This window comes from Panthera leo, chromosome A3 (assembly GCF_018350215.1).
Source record: "Panthera leo isolate Ple1 chromosome A3, P.leo_Ple1_pat1.1, whole genome shotgun sequence".
Taxonomy (NCBI): Eukaryota; Metazoa; Chordata; class Mammalia; order Carnivora; family Felidae; genus Panthera; species Panthera leo.
Window position 1 is genome coordinate 102,638,242 of NC_056681.1, and position 27,484 is coordinate 102,665,725.

General features: G+C 49.0%; 1 protein-coding gene across 1 annotated transcript in view; it reads right to left on the minus strand.

Annotated features, from left to right (window-relative positions):
• The window catches only part of FBLN7 (fibulin 7), a 49,632-nt gene that overhangs the window by 13,813 nt on the left and 8,335 nt on the right, over positions 1–27,484 (minus strand). The window contains exons 2-3 of the mRNA XM_042933047.1: positions 11,510–11,669; positions 6,180–6,350 (exon numbers count right to left, since the gene is read on the minus strand). Of these exons, the coding sequence (XP_042788981.1) occupies positions 6,180–6,350; positions 11,510–11,669 (331 nt within the window). The remainder of the gene's footprint in view (positions 1–6,179; positions 6,351–11,509; positions 11,670–27,484) is intronic.

Sequence of the window (27,484 nt, forward strand, 5' to 3'; positions counted from 1 at the left end):
TATGTATGTAAAAGAACATAAACAGTCCTTTTGATTCAGTAAATTTGGCTTTATGGAAACAAAATTTTTTCCACTGCAAAAAATGTATTAAGATTGTTTGTCTTGGCATTATTTATGATTACAAAAACCAGGCACAAAAAAGGGATAGTTCAGTAGAACTAGAATAGTTCCCTTAGGGGGAAGTGCTTTGTAATCACTGAAGGTCATGTTTGGGAAGGAAGAGTTAGTGAAGACTCACTTCTGTTAATATCTAACCACAAATGTTGTTGGATATGTAAAACTTGCATATATACACCTAGATAAAAGTCTGGAAGGAAGTTCTTAGTTTCTTGTTTTGTTTTTTTAACATAATCCCTCATTCATTCATTCGATCAGTCCGTAAATCAGCCAGCCAGTCACTCAGTAGCTAAGTGGCTACTGTATCAGAGGAAGCTCTTTCTCCTCAAATCCTTTTCTGAAGGCCTCTGAGGAAAGGACTTATACAGTGACCCGTGCTCTGCCCTGACTGCAACATAGCCTCCCAAGCACCCGATCTGGTGCCTCAGCCCTGCTTTTTCAGTCTCCTGAGGTTTGTCTACATGGGCTCCTCCTGTCTCCTGTGCCTTTGTCTCCCTCTGATGTCTCAGTGCCCTTCAGGCCCTGAGCCACTTCCTTTCTGTCTCTACCCTCTCCTCACTGGTGCCCTTACCACCGTCTGTAGATCTAAGTATGTCACCAGCTCCCTCCCTCCCACCCTCCACCTGACCTCTGTGTTGGGAAAGGCAGTCTCGGGCAGTCTTTGGAGCCCCACTTGGCCGAATAAGAACAGGCCTTGGGACTGGACCGCTTCCTTAACATGAGGCAAAGAGCCCACGGCCTGTGCAGGGCTTACCACCGCCTGGGGGAGACTTCTTTCCCTGTTTCGGGTTCCAAGAGTATTCTTTTTTCTGCTTACGTGTGTATGTCAATGGCCCTCAGCTCTCAATCTTTCAGACTCCGTGGGAAGGGGTTGGGGGTCCTTCCCCTGCAGCACGAGAGGGGTACACACCCGAGAACTGCCCCGTGTCAGCTGCTGAGAGAGACCCGCCAGCCACACTGGACCAGCGCCCACTACCGAGGCTGATCTCGCTCTGTCTCTTCCCTGTGAGAGCCAAGTGTGGCTCCATCTGGTGCCTGACCGTGCTGTGTGTTCCTGGGTAACTCTAATACTAAGATGCAGTGGGCAGAGGCCGAAGAGTCCCCGCTGGGAATGGTGATATGGTGTTCTGTCGATGGTAGCCATGGGTTCAATTAACGGTTCTCCATCAGGATGTCGTACAGACATTTTAGCTTAATGTGTCCAAAATGGAGCTCTGATCAATGACCGCCCCCCACCCCAAGCAGGGTGGTTAAGAACAAACCTACACTTGTCGCTCAGTGTTCAGTATCTCTGGTTTACAGGTTTTTTTTTTTTAATGTTTATTTAATTTTGAGAGAGAGAGAGAGAAAGCACAAGCAGGGGAGAGGCAGAGAGAGAGGGAGACACAGAATCCAAAGGAGGCTCCAGGCTCCGAGCTGTCAGCACAGAGCCTGACGCGAGGCTCGAAATCACGAACTGTGAGATCATGACCTGAGCCGAAGTCGGACGCTTAACCAACTGAGCCACCCGGGTACCCGATCTTCAGTATCTCTGTAAATGACACCATGCACCCCGACCTTCAAGCGGAGTTGGGGAGCCTGGACTTCTCTTTCATGTAGACAACCCACATGGGTTTAATCATGGAAAGTTCCATCAGTTCTGTCTCTAGGTTTACTTTCAATCTCCTCTGCCGTATCTCACTCCTGGACTTCAGTAGCCCCCTAAGTGGTTCTCCGGCTCTATTCCTGTCACCTCCGGTCACTTTCTACACAGCAGCAACACACAAATCCAATTACCACACCTCTCTCTGTAAACCTGTTTATTGTGTCCAAACTAAAATCCAGCCTCTGCATGGCCTCCAAGGCTGCAAGAGCGGGCCTGTGCGTCTCTCTACCTCACCTTGCTCACTCTCAGCTCACACCTGTTCCGGGAGCAAGGTCGTGTACTTTCTTTATTCATTTCCTCAAACATACCAAATTCTTCCCTTCCTTAGGGCCTCTTTGTACCTGCTATTCCCTCTTCCTGGAACAGACTCTTCCCCATGCCACCCACCCACTCACCCGCTCATCACATGACTAGACCCCCCACACACACCCTTTCACATCTCTGCATCCCTGTGACTGCCTCAGAGAGGTCTGCCACTATTCCTGCCCCCATCATATTTATTCTCAGCCCCTTCTTAGATCCCTTCAGGGCACTGACCGCACACCCCCATTTCTTTACCTTTGCATTTTCGTCTCTGTTTTGCTTGCTTCCACCTTAACAGGTAAGCCCCACGAGGTTGGGTAGTGTCTCTTAGACTCAGTGGGAATCCCTAGCACTTGTTGCAATCTTTTGTGCGTAGCTGATGTTCGATGAAAATTAGTTGAATGGATGAATAAAGGTTAAAAAGCAGTGTTTTTTGAAGCCTTGGTAGCTCAATTGGTTAAGTGTCCGACTCTTGATTTTGGCTCAGGACATGACCTCATCATGGTCACGAGATTGAGACAGAGCCCTGCGTTGGGATTCTCTCTCTCCCTCTCTCTCTGCTCCTCCCCCATTCTACCTTTTCTCTCTCTCAAAATAAACATTTTTTTTTTTAAAGGTGGAGGGGAGGGGATGACTACCAAAAACAATTCTTTTTTCCCAGCATAGGAATAAGAGAAAAAGTTATTTATTTCCCTCAAATTTTTTCTTTGGTTACCGATGTTGTCAAAGTAACAAAGCCCGTGGCTATGATTCTCCCAATTCAGAAAGCTTCAAATCTTAAAAACATACCCTTCCAAGAAAGAAAGGAAAAAAGGGAAATAATCCAGGAAGCTAAATGGCTGCTTTCCATTCTGGAGCTCCAGAGCCTACCTCTGCCCAAGGGGCTCTTTTAATGGCAGGATTATGTGTAATTTCCTTCTATGCCAAGTTGGGTTCATCACCTTCTCTCCAAGCAGCTGACTGTGGATGGGGTGAGGGGCAATTATTAAAGAACTGCTAAATCTTTCACTGTCTCTGACATTTTGGGTCTTGAAATGAATCCCCTGTGATTAAGAAGATTCCTTTGCTTCTGTGGTCACAACACAATGACCACAGGACTGCGCATATGGAAAATGAAGCGGAGGCACGCGTCACGAAAATTCTAGGGCCACCATGAGGGGTGTGTGTGTGGAGGTCACTGGATTTTTGAACCCCAGCCCAAGTCCTGCCCACACTGTTAACACTGTTACAAGAGGTCACCAAACAACAGATCGAGGTTCTATTTCTCCTTCTTGACAGGCTTGGGTGGAATCCCTCTGAGACTCTTATTGGAGACGGCATCCATTAATCAAACAAATTCCTGCTGAGGACAGAAGTGTCCACACAGGCACCCTAACCCGAGTTGCACCCTGGGCGGTGACAGATCAGAGTTTTCTTTCCCACCACCAAAGGGTGAGCCCCCATACCTAGTTTACACTTAAACAGATGAGAAATCCATCTGAGATCTCCGTGGGGACTGGAGACAATCTTTCCCGGGCTTTAGATAGTAAATGTGGCCCCAGTAGAAGTCCAGGGTGGGCTGTGCCAAGCAGTCCTCGGCATGGAGGTCAGGGAAGGACAGATGGCCAGGAAGGAGGCTGAGGGAAAGGGGAGACAAAGAACACGTGGCAGATCTGGAATGAGCTCACGGGTGAGAGTCAGGAGGTGCACTACATTGGACAACGAGGAGGGCCAGGAGACTTGCTGGCCACACTTGGCATTGGTCCTCCACGGAAAGTCTGATCTCCACATCTCAGGAAAGGAGACTGCTCCGTGCGGCTGGTTGCCCTGATCTTTGTAAGGAAGGGCTAGCCTGGCCTTCCCAAAATGTCAATGCAAGTGTAAGTGAGCAGGTGCGGGAATGTCTTTCCTGGCCAGTGCTGACAGTCAGGACATAGCCCCACTGTCGGCTTATAGCAGGAAGCTACTCTGATTGGTGAGGGCCTAAAATGCATCAGCGCTTCAAAGTTTTCAAGATCTTTTCTGCTTCTGGCAGTGGCAAGAACCAGTAAAGTGGTGTTTCTCAAAATTTAATGTCAGAATCACATTGAAAATGTAGATTTCTAAAGTCCCATTTATAAAGGTCTCACCCGACTCAACGGGTCTTTTGAGGCCTCAGAGCCTGCCGTTTATAAGCTTTCTCAGCGATGTTGGAGCACCTGAAAGTTCGACAACCACGACACACATGTCATGATTCACTAGGACGCTCTTTTCCACTGAGGGGTCCTGCTGCAGGAAGGCCGGACACTATTACGTAATTAGTACATGCAAGCTCAAGAGGGAGCTGGCAGATGTGCCCAGGGTCCTCTGCGGAGGCGCCCAGTCAAGCTGCTAAGATGGAGCTGGGCTGCGGGGAACGTTTTGCATTCCAACCCTCGTCAAGCCCCTATGCGGCCCTTTGCTCAAGCTATTCCTTGTGACTGTGTTCCTGAACCTCTGATGTTCCTTACTCATTTGCCTACAAATGCATTCTGCCAGCTATCCCTTCTGATGAATGCGTCTTTTTATTTAAACCACATCGTGCTCGCTGTAAATGCACGTCACTACTGAGACCGACTACGTGGACAATACCCGAGCAAGACAGAAAACAGCACGTGGGCAAAACCTGTTTCTGCACCCAGCACTGCTGGGAGAGTGGGCTGGTGTGGCCCTTTTAAAGAGCAGCATGGTAGTGCTCGGTTCAAAGGAAGTGAGCACACAGCCAGCTGTCCCCCGACTGCAAACCCAAAGAGACAGCCTGGAGACAGAGGAGAGATCAGAAGACCTTGCCAGCACCATTTATGGCAGTGGGGACTTGACTGCCATCTGGGCCTCCATGGTCAGAGGCATGGTCAGGTAAGATGTAGGGGGCACCCCGCAGAGGATGATGTGGCCGTCGGAGCACCTGAGTGCCGCCAGAAAGAAATCAACTGGGGTCCATCATTCAATCCGTAAGTTAAAAATACAGACACTCAAAGCAATGATAATGAGATGTCGTTGTGTTCTCACCTCCTCTGCTGCCATATTTATCATCCATAAGGTGCTTACCCTGGATGGAGACTTCTCAGGGTCAAGGGTAAATCCAGATACTGGCATTTTCCCTGGTGTGTTTGCCAGTGACATGGCTTGTATTTCTTGGCTGGTTCCCAGCTAGGTCTGAGAGCTGGTACCTGTAATCAACCTTAAAAGCATCTGTATTTCCCAAGAGATAGAAAATAGAAGTCTAAATCCTCGAATGTGGTTCTGGTTGCCCTGGGCTCCGCAGGTCAATCCACACGATCTGTCTTTAGAGATGACATATTTTCTAATGTTCCTTTATGTTTTCAAGTTATTTATGCATTCAAAGTCCTCTCTACACTGCCCTTGACAACATACTTATTTATGTAATGTGCATTTCCCTTTCAACTCTTGGGCTAAAATCAGGGACATTCTGTCCCAGCAGATGTCCTATGAGACCTGCTTTAAAAACGACTGGTGTCCATGACTTTCTAACCATATTCTTTTGAAAAGCCCAGAGATCATGCATGCCAAGTCTGACTTTCCTCTACATCAAGAAAGTACTGCTGTTGAGCTGAGCACAGAGAGAAGAGAAACCTTTTCATGCCTGCCCTCCATCCTAGTAGTCTCTCCTGGAGCCAGTCTACACCAAGTCCCAAAGCAGACACAAAAGACACTTGAGAATTTCCCCAACCCTACAGGTCACCAACGGCCTTGCAAAATACAGCCCCAGAACATTGGTAAGAACCCATCACCAGTGTCCAGAACAGAGCAAGGTGTTGAGGAGCATAGACTCTGGGGTCAGAGTGTCTGGGAGTGAATCAGTTTAGCCTGCCCCCCAGCTGTGTGGTCTTGGGCAAGTTCCTCCACCTCTCCATGCCTCAATTTCCCCATATGCAAAACAAGACTAAATTGTTGAGAGGGTTTGGCAGAGCTCACGCAGGCCAGCCCAGGCCTGGTGTGGAGGTGAGTCATCGGGCATGTTGGCCACTATTCTGCAGAGGAGGAATGGTAGAGGAATCAGACAGAAAGTGTCCCAGGGGATGACCCTTTCTACCCAGCAGAGCCCTGCTGGGCTGCAACGGGTCCAGCCCACAGAGGTGGGAAGGAGGGGCTATACCTCTGCAGTGGGGCTGCTCCCCCGTCCAGGTGCCGTTGGGAAGGCACACCACGCTGCTGGGCCCAACCAGCCGGAAGCCAGGGTTGCAGGTAAAATGGACTTCGTGATCCACTAAGTACTTGCTTCCAAACTTTCTGCCATCCAGAGGGGCGTTCAGAGCAGGGCAGGAAACTGTGAGGACAAAAAGAAGGACCGTGGTCACTCAACCTCAGTTGAGTTACAACATCTCAGTTACAAGGCTTCTCATCTTCAAGTGCTCCTGTGCTGAGTGCCTCCTCCAGGCTGTGCACAGTGCTGGACATTTTTAATTCTGTGTCCGATCGAATCCTCAAAGCACTCGTGGGCCTGGGTGATATGTGCCCACTCAGTGAAAGATGAGCTGGCACTTTAGAGACGTTGAGTGTTGTGTGCAGGGCTGCGAAGCGTGGGGGGGTGGGGTCAGAACTGGGACCCCCACCTCTCCCTAGGTGTGTCTGACCTGCCCACTCCTGCCTTCTCGGAACTCTAGCCTCACTGGGTTTCTTAGGCCTCCTGAACAGGCCCGGATTAAGCCCACCTCTAGGCGTTGGCTTTTGCTCTTTTCTCAGCCTGGAATGTTCTTTCCCCAGAACTTCTCCTCTCTGGCTCCTTCTCACTCTTCAGGTCTGAGCTCGAACGCCACCCCCTCCCAGAGTGTTCTCTGGCCACCTTGCTTAGCTAAACCACCCCCCAGGCACTCTCTACCCCATGAGCTCACTTTGCTTTCTTCTTAGCATATGTAATTGTTGGAGTTGACTTCTCCATGTATTTGTTTCCATGTTTGTTGTCAGTCTTCTCCCTCCAAATGCAGTTCGAGAGGGCTGGGACTTTGCCTGGCCTTGCATCCCTGATGTGGCCCCAGCATCAGCCTGGTGCCTGGCACACAGTAAGTGCCCAATAAATAATTCTTGAACAAATGAACCAATGAAAAATTATTTACTGAGTGCTTACCATGTGCCAGGCACTATATTAGGCACTTGGTATAACTAGTGAACAAACCAGACAAAACCCAGCTCTCAGGAAGTTCCCTTCTAACAGGGGCGACCACGGACAACCAAGGTCCTTAAGCAGCAGGCACAGTGTGAGAAGAAGTGGTAAGTGTCATGTAGAAGAAAAAAGTAGGGAGTAGTATTGGGGATGACAGGGGAGGGGACCAATTGTGAATGTGGTGGTCAGGGTAGGCCTCACGGGGGCAGAGGTGAAGAAAGGAAGGCATAACCATGCAGATATCCAGAAAGGACAGAGGGAACAAGTCGGTGCCCAGGCCCTGTGGTGGAAGTGTACCTGGCAGGTCTGAGGAATGTTAAGGAGAGCTGGAAAGCAGTTGGGGATGAAGTCAGAGAGGCAACAGGGAGCGAGAGAGGGTTTGAAGTGAGGGTTTGCGGTGAAGCACGAGGGGGCCGATTTACGCATTAACAGCACCAGTGGCTGCAGCCTGAGCGTGAAGGGCCGGGTGTGAGGGAGGATGGAGTGGAGGCACAACCTTGACATGACAGTGGTGTGACCAGGGCGGGAGCTGGGAGTGGAGAAAGGCCGCTTGAACGCCGGCTGTGCTGTGAAGGTGTGCTGAGGGGAGACAGAGCCCCTCCACCTTTTCCTCTGCCCGCGGCTGGTGCCTCCCGTGGTCAGCACTTGTGGAAAGAAAGTTGCCAAATTGGGACAGGTTGGATTTAGATTTTGTTTAGTTGGAAACTCAGAGCCACTTCTGAAATCCTTTAGAAGGAAATTCCAAGTGTCATTTGTGAAAATGCTCTTTGGTTTCAGACAGATGAAAAAGAAGCTGTTGCTTCGGCCGCTCAGGCTTCAGTGAGTGATAGAGAACCGCACAGCATCTGCCATGATGGGAACAGCTGCTCACACGTCCCCCCCACATCCTTCCTGGAGCAGCTGTGGCGGGCCGGGCCTGGGCAGACGGGCAGGAGCTGGCCCCCTCTGGTTACCGGGGGACCACTGCCACAGCACTCTCCTTTAGTAAGCCTTCAACTTGACACCCAGTGGTAATAACGTTGTGAGATGGAAGCGAGTGTGAGTTCACATCCCAAGGCTTGGGAGCTCCCAGGCTGCTGCCTCAGTCCCTGAAAATAAATGACTTTATAGTCCTTTTAAAATATCAACTACGTTATTGTGCTGAAAGGCATATCAAATGCCTTTGGGGAAAGGAGTAGGGTCTCTTTGGGGATAAAAAATCTTTAAAATCCTCAAAAACGAGGGGTGCTGGTGTGGCTCATTTGGTTAAGCATCCGACTCTTGATTTTGGCCTAGGTCATGATCTTATGGTTCGTGGGTTCAAGCCCCATGTCGGCTGACAGCAAGGAATCTGCTTGGGATTCTCTCTCTCCTTCTCTCTACCTCTCCCCTACTCGCACATACACACGCTCATGCTCGCTCTCTCTCTCTCTCTCAAAATAAAGAAACACGCATTAAAACAAAACAAAAACACGAGACCTGTAAAGGACTCTGAAAACAAATCCTCAAAAAAGAAAAACTACCTGCTGGAGCAACTCACAGGTAAATCGTGCCTGAGTAGATGCAACAGTCTCTGGCACACAGTAGGTGCTCAATAAGTGTTAGAAGAATTAATAAGTGGGTACAGGTCAATTAAAAATCAATTTGCAGTCACTTCTCAAATTGGAGCCAAAGGCCTCTGTCCAGTGAAGGACGTGCCCCTCGGCTGGTTCATTATGAGCACGATGTGGTGAGTCTACAGGGCCACAGGGAAGCTCCCCGTGCTTTCTGGAATGAGGTTACTGTGTAAGGCATGAAATCAGCAGTGAAGCAATCCTAGAGACTGGGAGCACGAATGGAATGAGGCTGCCTGGTAAGCCCTGAAGCTGATGGGTTTTGATGTTCCCCAGAAAGGAAAGCTGGGAAAATAGGAGGGAGATTCTTAGGAGCCAGAAAGAGGAAGGCCAAGAAGTCTCCAGGCCTAGAAATCATTCTTCCTGACTCCCAGCAAATGCCCTTAGGGAAAAAAAAAAAGTAAAAGACAGGGCACCTGGTTGGCTCAGTTGGTTAAGTGTCCGACTCTTGATTTGGTCTCAGGTCATGAGCTCATGGTTTGTGAGTTTGAGCCTCACATGGGGCTCTGTGCTGAGAGTGTAGAGCCTGCTTGGGATTCTCTCTCTCTCTCTCTCTCTCTCTCTCTCTCTCCCTCTCTGCCCTTCCTCCCCCCCACCGCCAAATAAATATATTTTTTAAGTAAAAAAAAAAAAAAAAAAAAAAAAAAGTAAAAGATAACTTCCCTACTACCTGCAGGCTCCAGGCCCAGGCTCAGCCTCCTAACCCCTACCCCGCAGTGGGGATCCTGACAACTGCCTGCTTCCATGTCCAACACATGGGAGAGACAGAATGCACTGTGCCAATATTTAAAAAGAGAATTGGCAGGAGCACTTTGTGGCTCAGTTGGCTAAGCATCTGACTCTTGATTTCAGCTCAGGTCATGATCTCACAGTTCCATGAGTTCGAGCCCCACGTCGGGCTCTGTCCTGATCGTGCAGAGCTGGCTTGGGATTCTGTCTTCCTCTCTCTCTGCCCCTCCCCTGCACTCTCTCTTTCTCAAAAATAAATAAGTAAACTTAAAAAAAAGTCTTATAAAAAGCGAATTGGCCACTTAAACTTAAAAAAAAAAATCTTACAAAAAGCGAATTGGCCACTTAATAAAATTTTCTCTGGTTCAAGGAAGAAAGACCCGGAATCCGGCAATAAGAAGATCAATAATTTAACAATAGACCTCTCTATCTACTCTAGTGGACAGAAGCCTCTAATATAGGCAGGGCAGTCTTATGAATTATCTCTTGCAGGTTCTTCTTGGAAACTCCCAAGGACCATGGGAGCTGTGATCCTATGAAAGCAGAAAGGAGCTGTGTAGTTGTGCAGCTAGCAGGAAAAAAAAAAAAATCACATCTGGTACCTATTACTGCTAACTTACTCCTATTGGCCTCAGTTTCCTCATCTGTAGCACAAAGGAAGGATGCCCTGCCTGCCTCTCAGAGTCTGGCTGTGGGGAGCCCCACTGAAGGCTGGGCCTCACAGTGCCTTGGAGAGTGTGAGGAGTTTGGCATGTAGGTCTAACTCTGTACCGGTGGGGCCGAGGAGAACAGCAGCAACTCAGTGCTGGGGAGACTCTGGATTTGCTGCTGTAATCTCTGAAGAGGTAGGGAATCCAACGCCTTCCACAGGAAACTTCGTCTCACACAACAAAGGAGGCCCTTGATGAATTGTCTGACATGAGTCAATGACAGCAGATATTCCATAGGCTCATGAAGTAGAACAAACATGGTGACTGGCCCCCTGACTCCCCTCACCCTGAGGAGAGGCCAGAGGAAATCCAGTCACCCATCCAATGGCCCCACAGTGAAAACTGTTTACTGGGACAACCTGGAAAACGCCCAGTGTCTGTCAGAGTCCTACCCTCGGAGGTTCCACCGTAACCCTCACCAAACGGGACTTGCCCTCAGCAGCACCCCCTCCCACTAATGGAGGACTCAGGTCAGAGGACTAACGTCATGCCTGAGAAACTGAAGCCAATGTTGGCTGGGGGAGTAGCAGGCATGCCACACTGGTGTGGGACGTTGTGGAGGGGAGGTGGTGTGTGTGTTCGGGGAGGGTGTATGTTCAGGGAGGGAGCTCTCTGTGCTTCCCATTCAGTTTTGTTGTAAACTTAAAACTACTAGAAGAAAATAGCCGATAAAAATTTTTTTAAAGAATGGAACCAAATGGAGTCTTCCTGGGTGGGGACAGGGAAGGGAAAAGCAGCTCACGCTCTAAGAGTGGTGTCTTTTGACAATTCTGTGAGGATACTAGGTAGACGAGAGCGTTAGCAAGCCTCAAATGAAAAGGGGAAATGGGTGACCTTCAGATGGGGGAGAGGAGAGCCAGCAGATGCTTTTTTTAACACACTCACCATACGCTCCCTACCAACCAGTATCTTATTTTATTTTTAAATTTATTATTTATTTTTTTCAATGTTTATTTATTTATTTTGAGAGAGAGAGAGCATGGGCAGGGGAGGGGTAGAGAGAGACAGACAGAATCCCAAGTAGGCTCCGAGCCATCCGTGCAGAGCCCGACGTGGGGCTTGAGATCATGACCAGAGCCAAAACCAAGAGCTGGATGCTCAACTGACTGAGCCACGCAGGCACCCCCCAACCAGGGTTTTAAAACGGGCCCCCAGCAGGAGGCGAGGTAGGGAAAGGCCCGGAATCCACTTCAGGACAGGGTGAGGCGTGGGCAGGTGGGGATGGGGACAGAACCCACAGGTGAAGGGCCCGAGTGTTGTGTGTGACCCTAGTGGTGCAGATGTGGGGACCCACCTGGGGGGGTGTCTGGGCCCACTCTGTTCACAGAGTTCTGCAGTGCAGCCAGCCGGTTCTTCATGTTGCGGATGCCCTCTGCGAAGCGCGTCTCCTGGCCCTTCAGCACCTGCTGCAGCTGGCGGATGGCCGTGAGGAGCTGCTGTTTGTTGAGACAGTTCTGCGGAGAGAAAAAGTCACCACCACCACCACCACCACCATGGCTGCTTCAGTGCCATGAGCTCGCTCTCAGCTTCCAGAAGCCACCCAGACCCCTGGGCCCCAAACGCCCTAGTGGCTCGCTAAGCACGATGGGAGAGTGGCCTCCCAAGGCGTCCCGACATCTGGTGCTGAGTTAGGTCACCAGACAAAGGTCCTGAGCACACATATCCTAGCGCCAGATCGCTTCTCAAGAAAAACAAAACTCCTGCTTTTCAGGGCAAAGGGCAGAACTGATGATTCTAAATGATTGGGAGGTTGAACAGCAAACCTAAGTGCCTTATGATCAGTAGTCTTACTTCAAAAGTACTTCCTAATTCTTCACTCTGAATTAATGCTCTGAAATCTGGGCTTCATGAACTTTTTCTTTCTTTCTCTCTTGAACAATTTTAAAAACAGATGGATGATAAAACATAAACCAGTCAAACCAGGGATGCTCGATGGTTCCTGTACTTTAAAAAATGTAACAAGGCAAATAAAGAGGAAATTCAGTAGAGTTAAAGAAGCATTCGATGAAAGTCAAAGTCCAGTTATAATGGTTTTTATAAAGCTTACAAAACAGGGGCGCCTGGGTGGCTCAGTTGGTTCAGCGTCTGGCTTTTGATTTCCGCTCAGGTCATGATCTCACAGTTTGTGAGTTCGAGCCCCACATTGGGCTCTGCTCTGATGGCGGAGAGCCCGTTTCGGGTCCTCTGTCTCCCTCTCTCTCTGACCCTCCTCCACTCGTGCTCTCTCTCTCAAAAATAAACAAGTTTTTAAAATCCTAAAAAGCTTAAAAAACGGAAAAAGGTGGCATGTGCTTATCATGATAAAGACTATCTAACCCAGCATCACACTTAGTGATAGAAACCTCAAGGTTTCCAGTCTCAATTGCCCTTTAGAGCCAGAACATGAAAAGGAGTAAAGAAGGGACCTTCCTTACAGTAGGACCTTGGCCTTGGGGGGAGTCCCATGGGGTCTGTGCGTTCCCTCAGCCTGGCCTTATCTAACCTGACTCATATTACCCGCACGGAACAAAGGAGAGCAGCAAGAAGACAGTGAGAGTTATCTCTCGGGATAGGCTTATGGATCATTTTTAATTTTATTTTTTATACCTAATTCTTTTCTACAACGAGTACTGGTTTTATAATTTTACATAATTTTCTCAAAGGGCGCAGGGCGGCTGGGAGTCATGTGGCCTCCGCAGCCTGGGTGGCTTCCAGCCTTGCCAATGGCGTGCTGCCACCACGGTGGAAACAGAGCCGCTGCCGTTCTCCCAGGGCGGCTGCCAGGCCAAGGCACCTTGGGGATTTCACCAAACAGATGACTCACTGGCCCGCTTCAATGGATGCTTTTGACAAAGCTGAATCCCCAGTTGCCCCTGGAACTCGTTAACCCATGGGGGCTCCTTGGTCTCCACCCTAACTGGGGCCTGACTGGGCCTAGCCCCAAATGCAATTGCTGGGAAGAGAGGTTTTGTTTGTTTTCCTCCCTTCTCCCCCATTGTGGTCATTCCCACGCAGGTTCTGGGGCACCGGGGCAGCAAGTGACCTCCTGCAATCCCCTACCTGCTCAGCACCACCCGCCATCCTACCCAGACTGGGTTTCCCACACCCACTTCTCCTCCCATAAAGAAAAAAAGAAGAAGCTGCTTACACACTGGATCTTAGCCAAAAGGCCAAGATGTGATTAGAGGCTGCTTTTATAGATGGCTTCCTGACTGGGGTGCCTGGGTGGCTCAGTTGGTTGGGCGCCTGACTTTGGCTCAGGTCATGATCTCATGGTTCGTGAGTTCAAGCCCAGTGTCGGGCTCTGTGCTGACAGCTCAGATTCGGATTCTGTCTGTCTGTCTGTCTCTCTCTGCCCCTCCCCGCTCACACTCTATCTCTCAAAAATGAATAAACGTTAAAAAATTTTTTTTTAATTAAAAAAAAAAGATGGCTTCATGACTTATGTGTTACACTTGTGAAGTTCGTCACAGTTGACAAGGCCATTTCTACTTCAAAGAGTACTGCTGGCTGGTAGCAAGCCCGTGAAGGCCTGGGATTGTCTCTATATCACAGATGAAAATATATGGGCTGAAACTCAAGCAGCGGTCCCTGAATCATGCAGCTTAGGAGTGGTAAGGCCAAAATGGGAACACAGATGACGTCCATCCCAGAGCTACCACCCCCAGACCCCAAACTCTCGGCTGCACGTGCCCCAGTGGAGTGCCTTACGCCCTGTCTCATTTGTTCTTCACACATCCCTCTGTGGTGAATGATCTTATCGATTAATTTGCACTAGCAGCTGATAACTCTATGACCTGAGCAACATAACCAACAGGAGTGGAGTTCTGGCTCCTGTGCAAGTTTCAGGTCAGGGAGCACAGGCAGTGGGGACAGGAAGCAGGGCCAGAGTGGAAGAAACATCCCTGACCACACTGAGCCCGGTGAGCAGCTGCCTCCCTCTTGCACAAGGTGGCCAGGGCCCTGACATCTGGAGAAGGCTCACTGGGCCACAGCTGCCCCAGGGGACACGGAAAGGCTACATTCTGAAGTGGGGAAGAGGAGATTAGTGCCACGGCCTCTGCCAGGGGCCTGGGTTGGTGCCATGGGGCTCCTAGAAGTAGAGAAAGGAGAACAGAGCATGTGGAGGAAAAGAGGCCTGGGTTCCACTCGGCCACTGGGCAGCCAAGGGTGTCTAACTGGCTTCTGGGTCCAGGCACAGCTGTCCTCTGCTTCTAGTGCACTTTCCGGAGCCCTTCCCAACACCCACACAGTGGACAATAGGCACCAACCTCCTAAGTGCTCACCTCACCAGTCACAATGGAAAAACCTTCAAGACCAAGCACAGAAAGACCTCATCCTAGGAGGGGAGGCCAATGGAAGGGTTTCAGGCAGACTTGCTAAGGGAAGATCTCAGAGCCCTGGCCCATCCCTGCCTCCATCCTCACCGGGGTGATGCTAACAGAACAAATTGGTGTAACAAGGAACTCTGTGAGCCCAGAAATAAACCCATGTGCTTATGGCCGATTAATTTATTTCTTTATTAAAAAATTTTTTTTAATGTTTTTATTTATTTTTGAGACAGAGAGAGACAGAGCATGAGCAGGAGAGAGGCAGAGAGAGAGGGACACACAGAATCTGAAGCAGGCTCCAGGCTCCGAGCTGTCAGCACAGAGCCGGACATGGGATTCAAACTCACAGACCGTGAGCTCATGACCTGAGCTGAAGTCGGACGCTTAACTGACTGAGCCACCCAGGCACCCCACGGCCAATTAATTTATGACAAAGGAGGTAAGAACACACAACGGGGAAGGGACAGTCTCTTCAATAAATGGTGCTGGGAAAACTGGACTGCCACATGCAAAAGAATGAAACTGGATCCCTATCTTACACCACACACAAAAACTAACTCAAACTGGGTTAAAGGCTTGAACTTAAGACCTAAAACCATAAAACTCCTAAAAGATAACGTAGAGGGTAAGCTCCCTGGCATTGGTCTTGGCAATGATTTTTTGGGGCTTTAACACCAAAAGCAAAGGCAACAAAAGCAAAGATAAACAAATGGAGCTACATCAAACTAAAAAAGCTCCAGCACAGCAAAGAAAACCATCAACAAGATGAAAAGGCAACATAGAGAGTGGGAGAAAATATTTGCAAATCATATATCTGATTAGGTGTTAGTATCCAAAATATATAAAGAACTCATATAATTCAATAGCAAAAAAAAAAAAAAAAAAAACAAACCCTATCTAATTAAAAATGGGCAGAGGAACTGAATAGACATTTTTTTTTTTCTTTTTTCTTTTGAGAGAGAGAAAGGGCACACACACATGCATGGCAGAGGGGCAGGGAGAGAGGGTGAGAGAATCCCAAGCAGGCTCTGCACTGTCAGCACAGAGCCTGATGCAGGGCCTGAACTCACGAACCTTGAGATCGTGACCTGAGCCCAAATCTAGAGTTGGACACTTAACCGACTGAGACGCCCAGATGCCTCTGAATGGACATTTTTTTTTAAAAGAAGATATCCAGATGGCCAACAGGTACAAGAAAAAATGCTCAATATCATTTATCATCAAGGAAATGCAAATCAATACCACAGTGAGATCACCTCACACCTCTCCGGATGGCTAGGATCAAAAGGATAAGAAATAACAAGTGTTGGCAAGGTAGTGGAGAAAAGGGACTGCTTACTTGTGCGCTGTTGGCGGGAATGTAAATTGGTGCAGGTGCTGTGGAAAAGAGTATGGAGGTTCCTCAAAAAATTAAAAATGGAACTGCCATATGATCCAGCAATTCTATATCCACTGTATCCAAAGGAAACAAGATCACTCTCTCAGAAAGACATCTGCAGCCCCATGTTTGTTGCACCATTATTCACTCTAGCCAACATATGGAAGCAAACTCAGTGCCCACCGCTGGGGGAAAAGATTTAAAAATGTGGTGTGTATATATATGTGTACATATATACATATATATGTATATGTGTGTACACACACACACACACACACACACACACACACAGTGGAATATTACTCAGCCATAAAAAAGAAGAACATTTCGCTATTTGAGACAATATGGATACACCTTGAGGACATTATGCTAAGTGAAATAAGTCAGACAGAGAAAGACAAATACTACATGAAGTCACTTATATGTGAGATCTAAGACACCAAACAGATTGGTGGTTGCTTGAGTTGAAGGGTTGGGGGGGAGCGGAGGAAATGCATGAAGGGGGGTCAAAAGGTACAAACTTCCAGTTCTAAGATAAATAAGTTCTGGGGATGTGAGGTACAGCATAATGACTACCGTGAACAGTACTGTACTGTATATTTGAAAGTGGCTAAGAGAGGAGGTGTTCAAAGTTCTCATCACAAGAGAAAAACAACTTGTAGCTCTGGAAGGTGATGTTTACTAAACTTACTGTGGTGATTATTTCACTATATATATATATATATATATATATATATATATATATATATATGATATAATATATAATATATAATAATAATACACAATATACAGAAATATATATAGTGAAATACATAGAGAGAGAGAGAGAGAGTAAAAAAAATAAAGTCCCTAATATTAAAAATAAAATAATAAATAAAAATAATAAAAAATAAAGCCCAATATTAAAAATAATACTATTTATTATATCAAATAGTATATTAAAAATAAAGTCCCTAATACTAAACATAAAATAAAAAATAAAAATAATAAAATAAAATAAAGTCCCTAATACTAAAAAAAAAAAAAAAAAAGAAAGAAAAGAAAGATCCTTGAGCCAGCAGGCCGGGTAGGGGCCAGGGTGCCAGGGAACAGAGAGAATGACTGTCTTTTGACATGAGGTTTGATGGGTCTGTATGGCAGTTGCTACTAACAGGGGAATTCCTTGATCCCAAAGTGCTAGAAATGGATCCCTTGAAAGCCACCCTCAAATCTGTTGCCTGGAGTGGGACTTTGGCACAAGCATGACTGGGTTCATCTGTAGGGCTGGGCCATGAGGTTGGAATCCTTACAGACCAAGTCAAGGGCTCAGGAGGTCTGCATTATGGGAACAAAAGAACACAGGAGGGGGGCTGAAGAGCTAAGTGTTTTCCCTTTCCAAACCGAGAAAGAATGATTTATCATTTTGCATGATCATAGAAAGCATACTTCCCGCAAAACAATTCAAAATACTGAAAACACATCGAAACAAAGAATAAGCAAGTCCCATGATCAGAGACAACCACTGTTGACTTTCTGTCTGTTTTGAAGTTGGATTAGACACACATGCACACATATACCAGGGTCATCTTGCACAGGCTGGACCACAGGATGCAGGTTCTGTATCAGCTCCCTCTTCTTGGCACTGGCTTGTGGCATTGCGTGGACGTCAGAAAGCAGTTATCATCAAGGGACCCTGGCCCTCGATTTCACTTCTGACCCCAGTGCTCTCTTCAGTCTGGGGAAGGGGCTCCACTTGTCAGCCAGCTTCCCTCCCACACCCACTGCCATCTCCTGCTCTGGGCTGAGAGGGGCGGAAGCATGGAAACAAGTCCTTTCCTCCTTGCAAATGTAGCCCTTGGCAAGGTTGGGCCGAGGGGGCTGTGAGGGCCTCCGGGGTCGGGGGACAGGAAAGAGGCCAAACCCTCAGGAGTCCGCCACCTGCATGGCAGCCTGGCACTGCCACAGCAAAGCCTGGCTTTGGGCAGACCCTTCCCATCTCAAGGTCTCAGACCCCAACTGCAAAAAACAACCACAGGCTCCACATGCCTTTTTATAGCCTTCCTCCCACTCAGGTGGGAAGGCTCACCAAAGCCATGACCGGGCAAAGGTCAAATCCAGATGGGGCTGGCAAGGGGAGGGCTCCACACAGGGAAGGGAGGGCATACCCCAGTGGCTGAGGAAGTCACCACGTCGGGGCCCCCACTTTCAAAGGTCTCTTCCAGAGCCCTCAAGGGGCCCTCATTTTTAATGTTTTTCTTTATTTTAAATTTTTTGATGTTATTTATTTTTGATAGAGAGAGACAGTAAGCAGAGGAGGAGCACAGAGAGGCGAACAGAGGATCCTAAGTGGGCTCTGTGCTGACGGCAGTGAGCCCGATGTGGGGCTCGAACTCATGAACCTCAAGATCATGACCTGAGCTGAAGTCGGACGCTCAACCGACTGAGCCACCCAGGTGCCCCATTGTTAATATTTTTCTTGAGGAGATCCCCTCAAATGGTTTAAGTTTCCATCCCTTTGAAAGCTTGGCTCCACGCCTGGCTTATGCCGTTGACAATAAATAACGAAAAATAGTTTCCATTTCTTTGAGTTAATAATTTCTTTGAAATGGTACCAAGAAGAGACATGCAGAGAAACTCTTCCATCTTTGAGGAGAAAAGACCAGGATTTACGGTGTCCGTGTTCAAACTCTTCAAATGGGTGGGCACTTCATGTCACTCCATGCCAATGGCAGTATTTGCAGGGAAAGACATGAGCCAGTGAAAGAAGTAGCAACAGAAGTCACCCCACCTGGCTGTTCCCAAGCTGGGGTGGAGGTGGCATAGATGGTTCTGGAACACACAGGCCAGTGCTGAGAGCCAGGAGGGTGGGGGCGCTGGTCCGAAGGTTCTTGGAAGTAATGCAGCCATCAAACCATATTCCACCCTCCCTGCTACCCCCCGGGGAAATCTTGCCCACCTTCTTCCCAACCCATTCTCTCATAATATTTATTCTGGAGGATCTAATGGACATTCATCAGAGCTTACAACACTCCCTTTCTCTGAAACTAACCAGTGCCCCAGTAGAGGTGGGCTTCCAGAGCCATTTTATACCTCAACACTCTACCTGCTGGGCCAGGTATGGACAAAGACAAAGGCTATATGCATCCCCCACCCCAGCTCACCCCATCACTATGCCAGAACCCAGAAGACCTGACCCCTGCCACTACATCCATGCCTTCTGGCCATTTGGGTTCAATTTATAAATGAAATTCAAGACCCAGCGCCTGCTCTCAAGGCACCTAAGGGCATGGGTGCATTTCCAGGGGTGTGCGTGGTTGGGGGGGGGTGGTCTTTGAGGCTTTTGTTCTCACATGACCTGGCTCAATGGCCTTTCTTACGGTGACAGTCTTGAGACAGTGACAATCCCCGAGAGCCACCTCGCTGACAGTAGAACCCCGAGACCCCTTCAGGTGGCCACGGATGACCCCTCAGACCTCAGAGAGGCCGTCTCTTGAGCTGGTTTCTTCTAAGCCACAGCTATGTGTCATGTCAGCATTTTGTTAATGGGAACACAGATGTTTTGATGCCATTAGGTCTATGAAAGGACAGAGCACACTTGCCAAATGTGTGCCTGCTAGCCAAGGCTTGAAGCCCTCCGCGTCTGAGTCATGTCGGATTTGTGCATGTTTTTTTCTCCAGAAGTTATTTTAATTTTAGAGCAAGTCAGAGGCGGGTTATAACTCCTTCGCCTTCCCTCATCTCAGTGACCTCTACCCAGCACCCCAGAAGAGGAGAGAAAGTGAATGCTTCTGGGGGAAGTGAGTGAATTTTGCTTGGGGGGTTGGCCAAGGCCCTTGTCAGGCTTCTCTAGAGAAACAGAACCAACAGAATGCACACTGTGTATGCACACAACCTATTGAGAGAGACAGAGGATGAGAGGCAGATTTATTTTAAGAAACTGGCTCATGCAGTTGTGGGGGCTGAGAAGTCAAAATCTGCAAAGCACGTGGCAGGCTGAAGACCCAGGGAACAGTTGATGTAGCTTGAATCCAAAGGCAGTTTAGAGATAGAATTCCTTCCATCTTGGTGGCTCTTGGTCTTTTGATGGGGGCCCACCCACATCATGAAAGGCATCTGTTTTACTTAAAGTCTCCTGGTTTGATGCTAATCACATCTAAAAACTACCTTCACAGCAACATCTAGATCCTAAGCGTTCGATCAAATATTCGGGTATTTTGGTCTAGCCAAGTGGACACGTAAAATTAGCCACCACAGTCTTCCAGCTGAGACTCCTTTTGGAGCTCCGGACCCCTGGGTGCTCAGGGCATTTGGGGGTTTATGCTGGCTGTCCATAATTCTACATTTACACTTCAATCCCCCATCTTGTATAGTTTTTAAAATGACCACAGAAGCGATGACAACAGAGGGAATCCAGAGCCAGCACCGTCACCACACTTTACACAAGTAACTCGTTAAATGCTCACGACAATGCCAGGCTGTGGGCACATTATTACGCCTACTTTATAGGTGAGGAAGCCAAGTGGTCGCTTGGCCACGGTGACACATCCAGGATTTAAACCCCAGCATGCCTTCTCCAGATCCTGATGTAATAGGATGACTGGTCTACTTTAGAGACGGGTCCATGGAGAGCCACCAAGAGCCCTGCCTCCATCCGCCTCCTGACTCCTCTCGTTTTACCACAGCCCCTGCCGGCCTTGATGGCCCCCTTATGGACACCCTCTCAGCCCACCGCTCCCCTGGCTGCTTTGCATGCTTGAGAGCAGAAAACCAGTTATAGACAGCTGGGTATCCTCCTCACTGAGCAGAGGCTCTGAGCTCAAACTAGATGAATCAACAAAGGAATGAATGAATGAGGGGTGAAGGAATGAAGTGTGAGGCCAGGACAATCATATTCATCTCATCACCCAAACCTGCCTTATTCTTTCACCTGCCTGCTAATAACTGCTTGCTGCCCAGCTAACTTTTGTCTGTAGACCTGCTTGTGCCTTACCGGAACCGGCATTATCTTTAGCAAACATGACGCCCAGCCCAGCGGAGAGCTCAGCTCACACACACATGCGCACACACACACACAGAGCTGTGCCACACAACCAGCCACAGTCTCCTACTGGAGCCCACCTGTCAGGCCTTCCCCTCACCTCTCTCCACAACCGGAGGACCTCAGAGCCTCAGAAATGGGGCATGTTATGCAAAATTTAATATAGTGTTTCTATTCATTCATTCATTCATTCATTCATTCACTCATTCATTCAGGATTCCACAGATATTTACCAAGTACCCTACTTCACATCAGGCACTGCTGTAGAAAACATAGCCATCTTGTTTGTTTGTTTGTTTTTTTAACATTTATTTATTTTTGAGACAGAGCATGAATGGGGGAGGGTCAGAGAGAGGGAGACACAGAATCTGAAGCAGGCTCCAGGCTCTGAGCTGTCAGCACAGAGCCCGACGCGGCGCTTGAACTCACGGACCGCAAGATCATGACCTGAGCTGAAGTTGGCCGCTTAACCGACTGAGCCACCCAGGCGCCCCAAAAAAACCACAGCCATCTTTATCTCAGTCAGTCCTCCATGCAGCCCTATTAGGTGGGCACCATTATCTCCATTTTACAGCTAGAGAAACTGAGGCTAAGGGACACCCAGTCGGAGGATGGCTTGGCTACCTTATGCACCACAATGTGTCTAGCCCATCCACTCGGAAAGCAGGTTCTGTCTCTTTCTTCAGCTTACGAGAACGAGAATGAGGGTCTCAGAGAAGGCCCCCTGTCTGCTGGTGGCCCCTCTCAGTTCCCCTGGTTGTCCCCCTGCCACATACATAGACCCTTCAGGAAGGTTCTTGCTGGTTGTTGGTTGCTTCAGTATGTGGTATACATGTGTACTCATGTTCACACAGGACCCCAGAGTTCTGTGACTCATGCAAATCAACATCTGGGTTTTACCAGAAAACCAAGTCTCCTGTGGTTGACTCCTTTGAAGAGGGGGAAGAGAGAGGATGGAGCGGACAAAAAGCCTGGTCCCCACAGGCAGCATGGGCAAAGCTAACAGGACAGATAAAATGGCTGCTTTGAGCTTGGGCATGGTGGGAGATTTGGGGTCTTGGGATTCGTTATTCTTAGAGTAACAATTAGCCTGGGTGGCCATGAAGGCTAATGCTTCCAGTTAGAAGGCGCTACACTTCCAGTTCTTCCTACCCTCACTAGTCAACAAGCCCAAGTGTTTCTGGGTGGCCAGGCAATAGCAAGACTGGAATGATCCTCTCCGGACCACCACAAGTGTGTCCTACCTGCTCTTCCCATGTCCTCACCTTCCCTAGGATCCATGCTTTCCAAAGACAGAGGTCAGAGGCCAGACCGCATCACATACTCGCCTAACCCCCAACAATGGCTCCCTACACATGGGAATAAGGCCAGCTCCCTTACCGTGGAGCTGGGTGTATTTGCTTCCTATTGCTGCTACAAAAAAACATGAACTTGGCAGCTTAAACCAACATAAATTTATTATCTTATAGTTCTGGAGGTCAGAAGTCTGACATGGGTCTCACTGAGCTAAAATCAAGGTCAGATTCACAGGTTCTGGGAATAAGAATATAGACATGTTGGGGGGGTGGTCATTATTCTGCCTACAGAGCCCTGTGTGATCAAGTTCAGCCACTGCCAACTGTGCCCAGATCGAGTGCCTTCCTCTGTCTGCTGAACTCCAGTGTTTGGACCTCATCTGTGTTTCTCCACACACCTCAGCAAGCTTATTTCCATCTCAGGGCCTTTGCACGGACTGTTTCTTCTGTCCAGAAATTCTGCCCCTGGTCCTCAGAAGTCAGGCTCTGTATTTCCACTTTCACTTAGAAGCTCCGTTATCCGAGAGTACCTGCCTACTAAGGGTACAGTAGCCTCCTGGCCTCCCTTCAAAACAGTACCCCATTCCAGTTACCTGCCTTCTGATACTTCTCACGTTTCTCTTGTTTTTCTCTTCCTGCTTGGTTACATGACGCTACATGACAGCAGGGCCTGTGTCTGCCTCAGCTTCCCCTCCCCTACGACAAACTGAACACTTATTATGAAACTGTTCTTTGAATCCCATTCATTTTCTCCTTACTACAATCCTGTGAGACATATATGTCTGTTATCCTCACTTGTTCATGGGAGGCAACTGAGTCATCAGAGGCAAGACCTTTCCCTAGGGTGCTCATTCAGGAAGAGTGGGAGCCAAGACATGGACCCGGTGCTATGAGTCTTTTCCACTTGCTAAACTGCCTTGGATCATGCCGCCTCCTCAGGCCCAGAAGAGTGACTGGCCTCCAGCAGGACTGGCACTCAGGACAAAGTTGTTGAATGAGCACATTATCTTACCGGTTAGTAAGGGTAACTTCTAAAAGGGTAAAATCTTGAATCATGCAATCAGACAAAAGGCCTAAATCACAGGAGCCCCTGAGGTGATACTGACACGTTCAACTGATGCTAACTTGTGTGTATGTTTTCTCACTACAGTGTAAATGACTGACTGGTGTCTGATGCTTCTCTGGAAGCAGCTTTTCTTTGTTTCTTTTTGCCTCTGACACTACAGACACCCCTCCCTACCTTGGAACTCTATGGTGTTTTCCCTTTCTTCAAGTAAGCTGGAAGCATCGATTCTCTCAGCTTCCTGGGCAGTGCACCCAGTTGTAGGTCATGTTCTCTGACCCCAGCCCCTCCTGCAGAGTTAGGAAACACAGCCCAGGGGAGCAGAGGAAAGGGCTCCTCTCGGGCTTGCAGTGTGCCCTCCCCTTCTGTGGAGGTTCTAGGGACGCTATAATCTCTAGCATAAAGAGAAATGTCTGAGTCATTGGCCAAACCAGAGGGCAACAGTGGGGCTAACGAGCAGATTGGGGGGACTTCTGGGTGCCTTGAGTTGCCACCAACCTCTCCCCGGCCCTCCAGTTCTCAGACACGAACAATTGTCGTATCTTGATGTTACTTGGAAATCCATCACCAGAATGAGTTCCTTGGGCCTTTCTTTGCATTTAGCTGCCTCCCTAGGGAGATTCTGGTACCCAGACTGCCACGGGGGCACACGTTTTCTTATATGCAGGGAAAATAAGTGATTGCTTCCTTGAGGTATAGAGTCTACTTACTGAAATGGGTAGACTTGAGTCTTGTCCAAGTATAGGCACTTTTTTTTTCTTTCATGAAAATGCACGTGATGGACTAATTTTAGGTCCTGGGCAGTTACCAAGAAGCATGAAAGACTCTGGTGGAAGGTTTGAAAGGATGTAGAAAGTTCTACCCACCCAGAGAGTCTGCCCTGATGTTGTCCCAGGGCCCCAGGGCTGCACAAGCCCTGAGAAGCCTGGCGGCAGCCCAGCAGCCCCACCGTTGTCCCTCTGGATCAAGGGAGTGACCAGCACCGTCAGGCTTCTGTCAACAGGAGACAGACATTCATCCCGGGACACGTGGAGCACGGACCGCTGGCTGGGAAGCACGCCTGGGCAGGCATGGAGGGAGGGCTGGTGGCCCAATGGTGAGGCCAGCAGCTTCACAGACCAAGACGGTTTGGTCCTACCTGGTATCAAATGTGGTGTCAAACAGGATTGATCCTCTAGGGTGAGCAGGCCTGGCAGGGCGTTGGCTCCCAACTGAAAGACTCCAGGCTGCCCCAAGAAGGCACTGTGCTGCCCTGTCACACTGTCCTTCCCTAGCAGGCCACACCTCGGCTCTCACCGTTCACACTGTCAATACCCACCTCCCAAAGCTGGGGCCAGAAACGACCCTAAGAGAGCAAAGGGGCCACCATTCCTCTCTGTAATCAGGGGTGTCCTTGACAGGACTTGAGTCCCGTTCCTGAAGGTGCCAGGGGAAGGAAGGGATCTCTGGAGAAAGCCCAAGATGCCAGGAAGGCCTGTCTGCCACGCCTCCTCACTCTGACTGCACACGTGTGTCTAGTGACTGTGCAGAGTAAATCTCTGGGTCACTATGATGGAAAGTTTGCAGAAACAGCCACAATCCAAACCCCTTCCCCGCCCCCCCACCCCCCCGCCGCCATCTACGTCATTTACAAGGAGACTGTGCCGCTTTTCTCATAAAGATGGAAATCTCTTTTCCCACCTCTCGGATCTAGGCTGGCCTTGTGACTTGCTTGTGACTTGCTTTGGCCAAGAGAATGTAGTGGAAGCGATATACCAGTTCCAAGGCTGGATCTAGATGAACCATGTTGTGTAGTTTCTGTATCTGATATTTTGACATCTGGGGCCCTGCTGACTCGGGACAGACTGCCCCTCTCAGGGCTAGCAAATTCCTAGAGGTAGCAAACAACTCAACACCCTGCACACCCCCGCTGCACACCTTTGATATGCAAACCGACCAAGCCAAGAACCATCCCCCCCCTTATCTGACTCTTGCACTAGTGAGACAGTAACACCCCCTCCCACCCCAGCCCCCCTCTCTCCATAGCCCCAGGATCAGGCATCAGGCAACTAACTATAGGGGCAACCCTGCTAAGATTAGTCAAACTAGCCAATCTCAACTTGGTTAGTCCCCTTACCCTGTCTCACCCATTCCTCCCCTCAGAAACCCCAATAAAGGCAGGAAGTTTCCCGCCCTATCTCTCTGCCTGGTCTCTCCTGAGGCCTCATGAGGCATGGTGTGCCCCATCTTCTTGGGAACTGTAAATAACAAACTATCTTTTCAATGGCTGTTGTATCCTGATCTGCTGGCATCAGGATCCGTACCCGGATCAACCCCAAATCCCAGGTTCATTTTTGAACAGGGTCTCAAGAAGTCTTGTGCTTCATGCTCAGTCTCGGCCCACGGCCACTACCGCCATGTGAAAAGGCCCGGTTAGCCTGCTGAAGGATGACGGGCCGTGTGCGGCCCTCCGAGACCAGCCCGCCTCGGCTAACCTGGCAGCCGTCCACAGATGAATGAGGCTGGCAGTCCAGAGGGGCTGAATCTGGAGCAGATCAGCAGAACAGCCCAGCTGAGCCCAGCTCAAATTGTCACCGGGTCTGCCAAATTCAGTTCCAGGGCAGCTCTTTTGAAACCAAAAGCGGGGTCCTTGTCTGTCTTGATCCTGGCACCTGGGCCATTGGAGGCACCAAATATTTGTTTTGTGAAATACAGGTCTGTTCACGCCCACCCCTCCACCCCCCCAGCTATCTGAGAGTGAAGGGTTCCTATGAAACCCTTTGTAAGCCAAAGTGGCCTCAAGCGAAGATGCAATTACCGTTAATTTATATGGAAATTTTGTTGAGCTTCCCCAGAGGAAGCTCGGATGCTCACGGACGCGGCTCAAAGCTCTAGAGGCTGGGTGCTGAGATGCTGAGTGTGGTTCCCAGGGAAGGAGCTTGGTGGCGCCACCCTCGCTGCTCCGGCTGCCGCAGCCTCTACAACAGCTCGCTGCGAAACCAACGCGGACTGCTGTTTTTGCTTTTTGCCTTTTTTCATAAAAGCGAAAATCCTCCCCGATTTCTTTTGGACAGTGAAAACAGGTCCTTATGTAGAGCTTTTGCAGAAGCCAAGCGGCGCAATGCAAACTCTCAGAGTGGAGAATCCCTGTACCCCTATTTTAGATCTGGATGCTTCCCGTGTCCCTGTCGCTTCAGCCCATACCCATGGATTTGTGTAGACAGCCCTGGTCAATTGTAGTGTCCTTCCACTCTGAGTTCTAAAGCGACCAACAAGCCATCTCAGCCTAGACTCCGGGCACGCATGTCTTCTCCACCTCATTCATCACAGATAAAGGGATAGTCTGGAATCCTCTCCTCCACCTCCCTCCCCTGACACGGTCAGGAGGGGACAGTGGATGGGCCAGCTGCCCTCCTCTTACCTCTTCCTCTGGCCTCGTTCCGCATGAGGGCTCCTCGGCCCCACATGAGGGCTCTCCCCACAGACAGCCTGGGCATAATGTGTACTGCTGACTGCTTTAAGGGGTCGGTGTAGAAAAAGGGTACTATCTACAGTAGGACAGTGACTTGGGAACACCTCACGAGAACAGATTAAAACATCATTTTCCTGAGGATGCGTTCAGAAAAACAAGGGAGTGAGCCAAGAAAGAGGAAGACGTATGATCTATAAAACATAGACTCCAGCTCCGAAGAGCAGGCAGCCAAAGTCAGGGTCAGCCGGACTGGCAAGTACAGGCTCCGAGGGAAAGCAGCCCTGACAGAACGTGGAATAGGAAAGAGCTTCTGGAAACCACTGTGCTTATGTATTTGACCGAGGGGAAAGGGGGAAAAATTTCAGGACGACAGAAGAATTACTTACATAAGAAAGGAAGTTAATCATAGTAGACTATTTGGCTCTGCGGTGAACAATGGCACAAAGTATCTGTCATTACAGGAGATCAATTGTTTAGAAATGTGGACTAATCTTCAGGGCATTTAAAAGCAGTTGACTACATTTAAAAGAGAGGACTACAGACCAAATTTTTTGAAAGCCACAAACTACCAAAATTCGCCCAAAGGAGAAACCTAACCTAAATAGTTCTGTATCTGTCAAAGAAATTGAATTCATAGTTAAAAACCTTCCAGAAGCGGGGGAGGCGCCTGGGTGGCTCAGTCGGTTAAGTGTCTGACTTCAGCTCGGGTCATGATCTTGCGGTTTGTTGGCCCCAGCCCCACGTCGGGCTCTGTG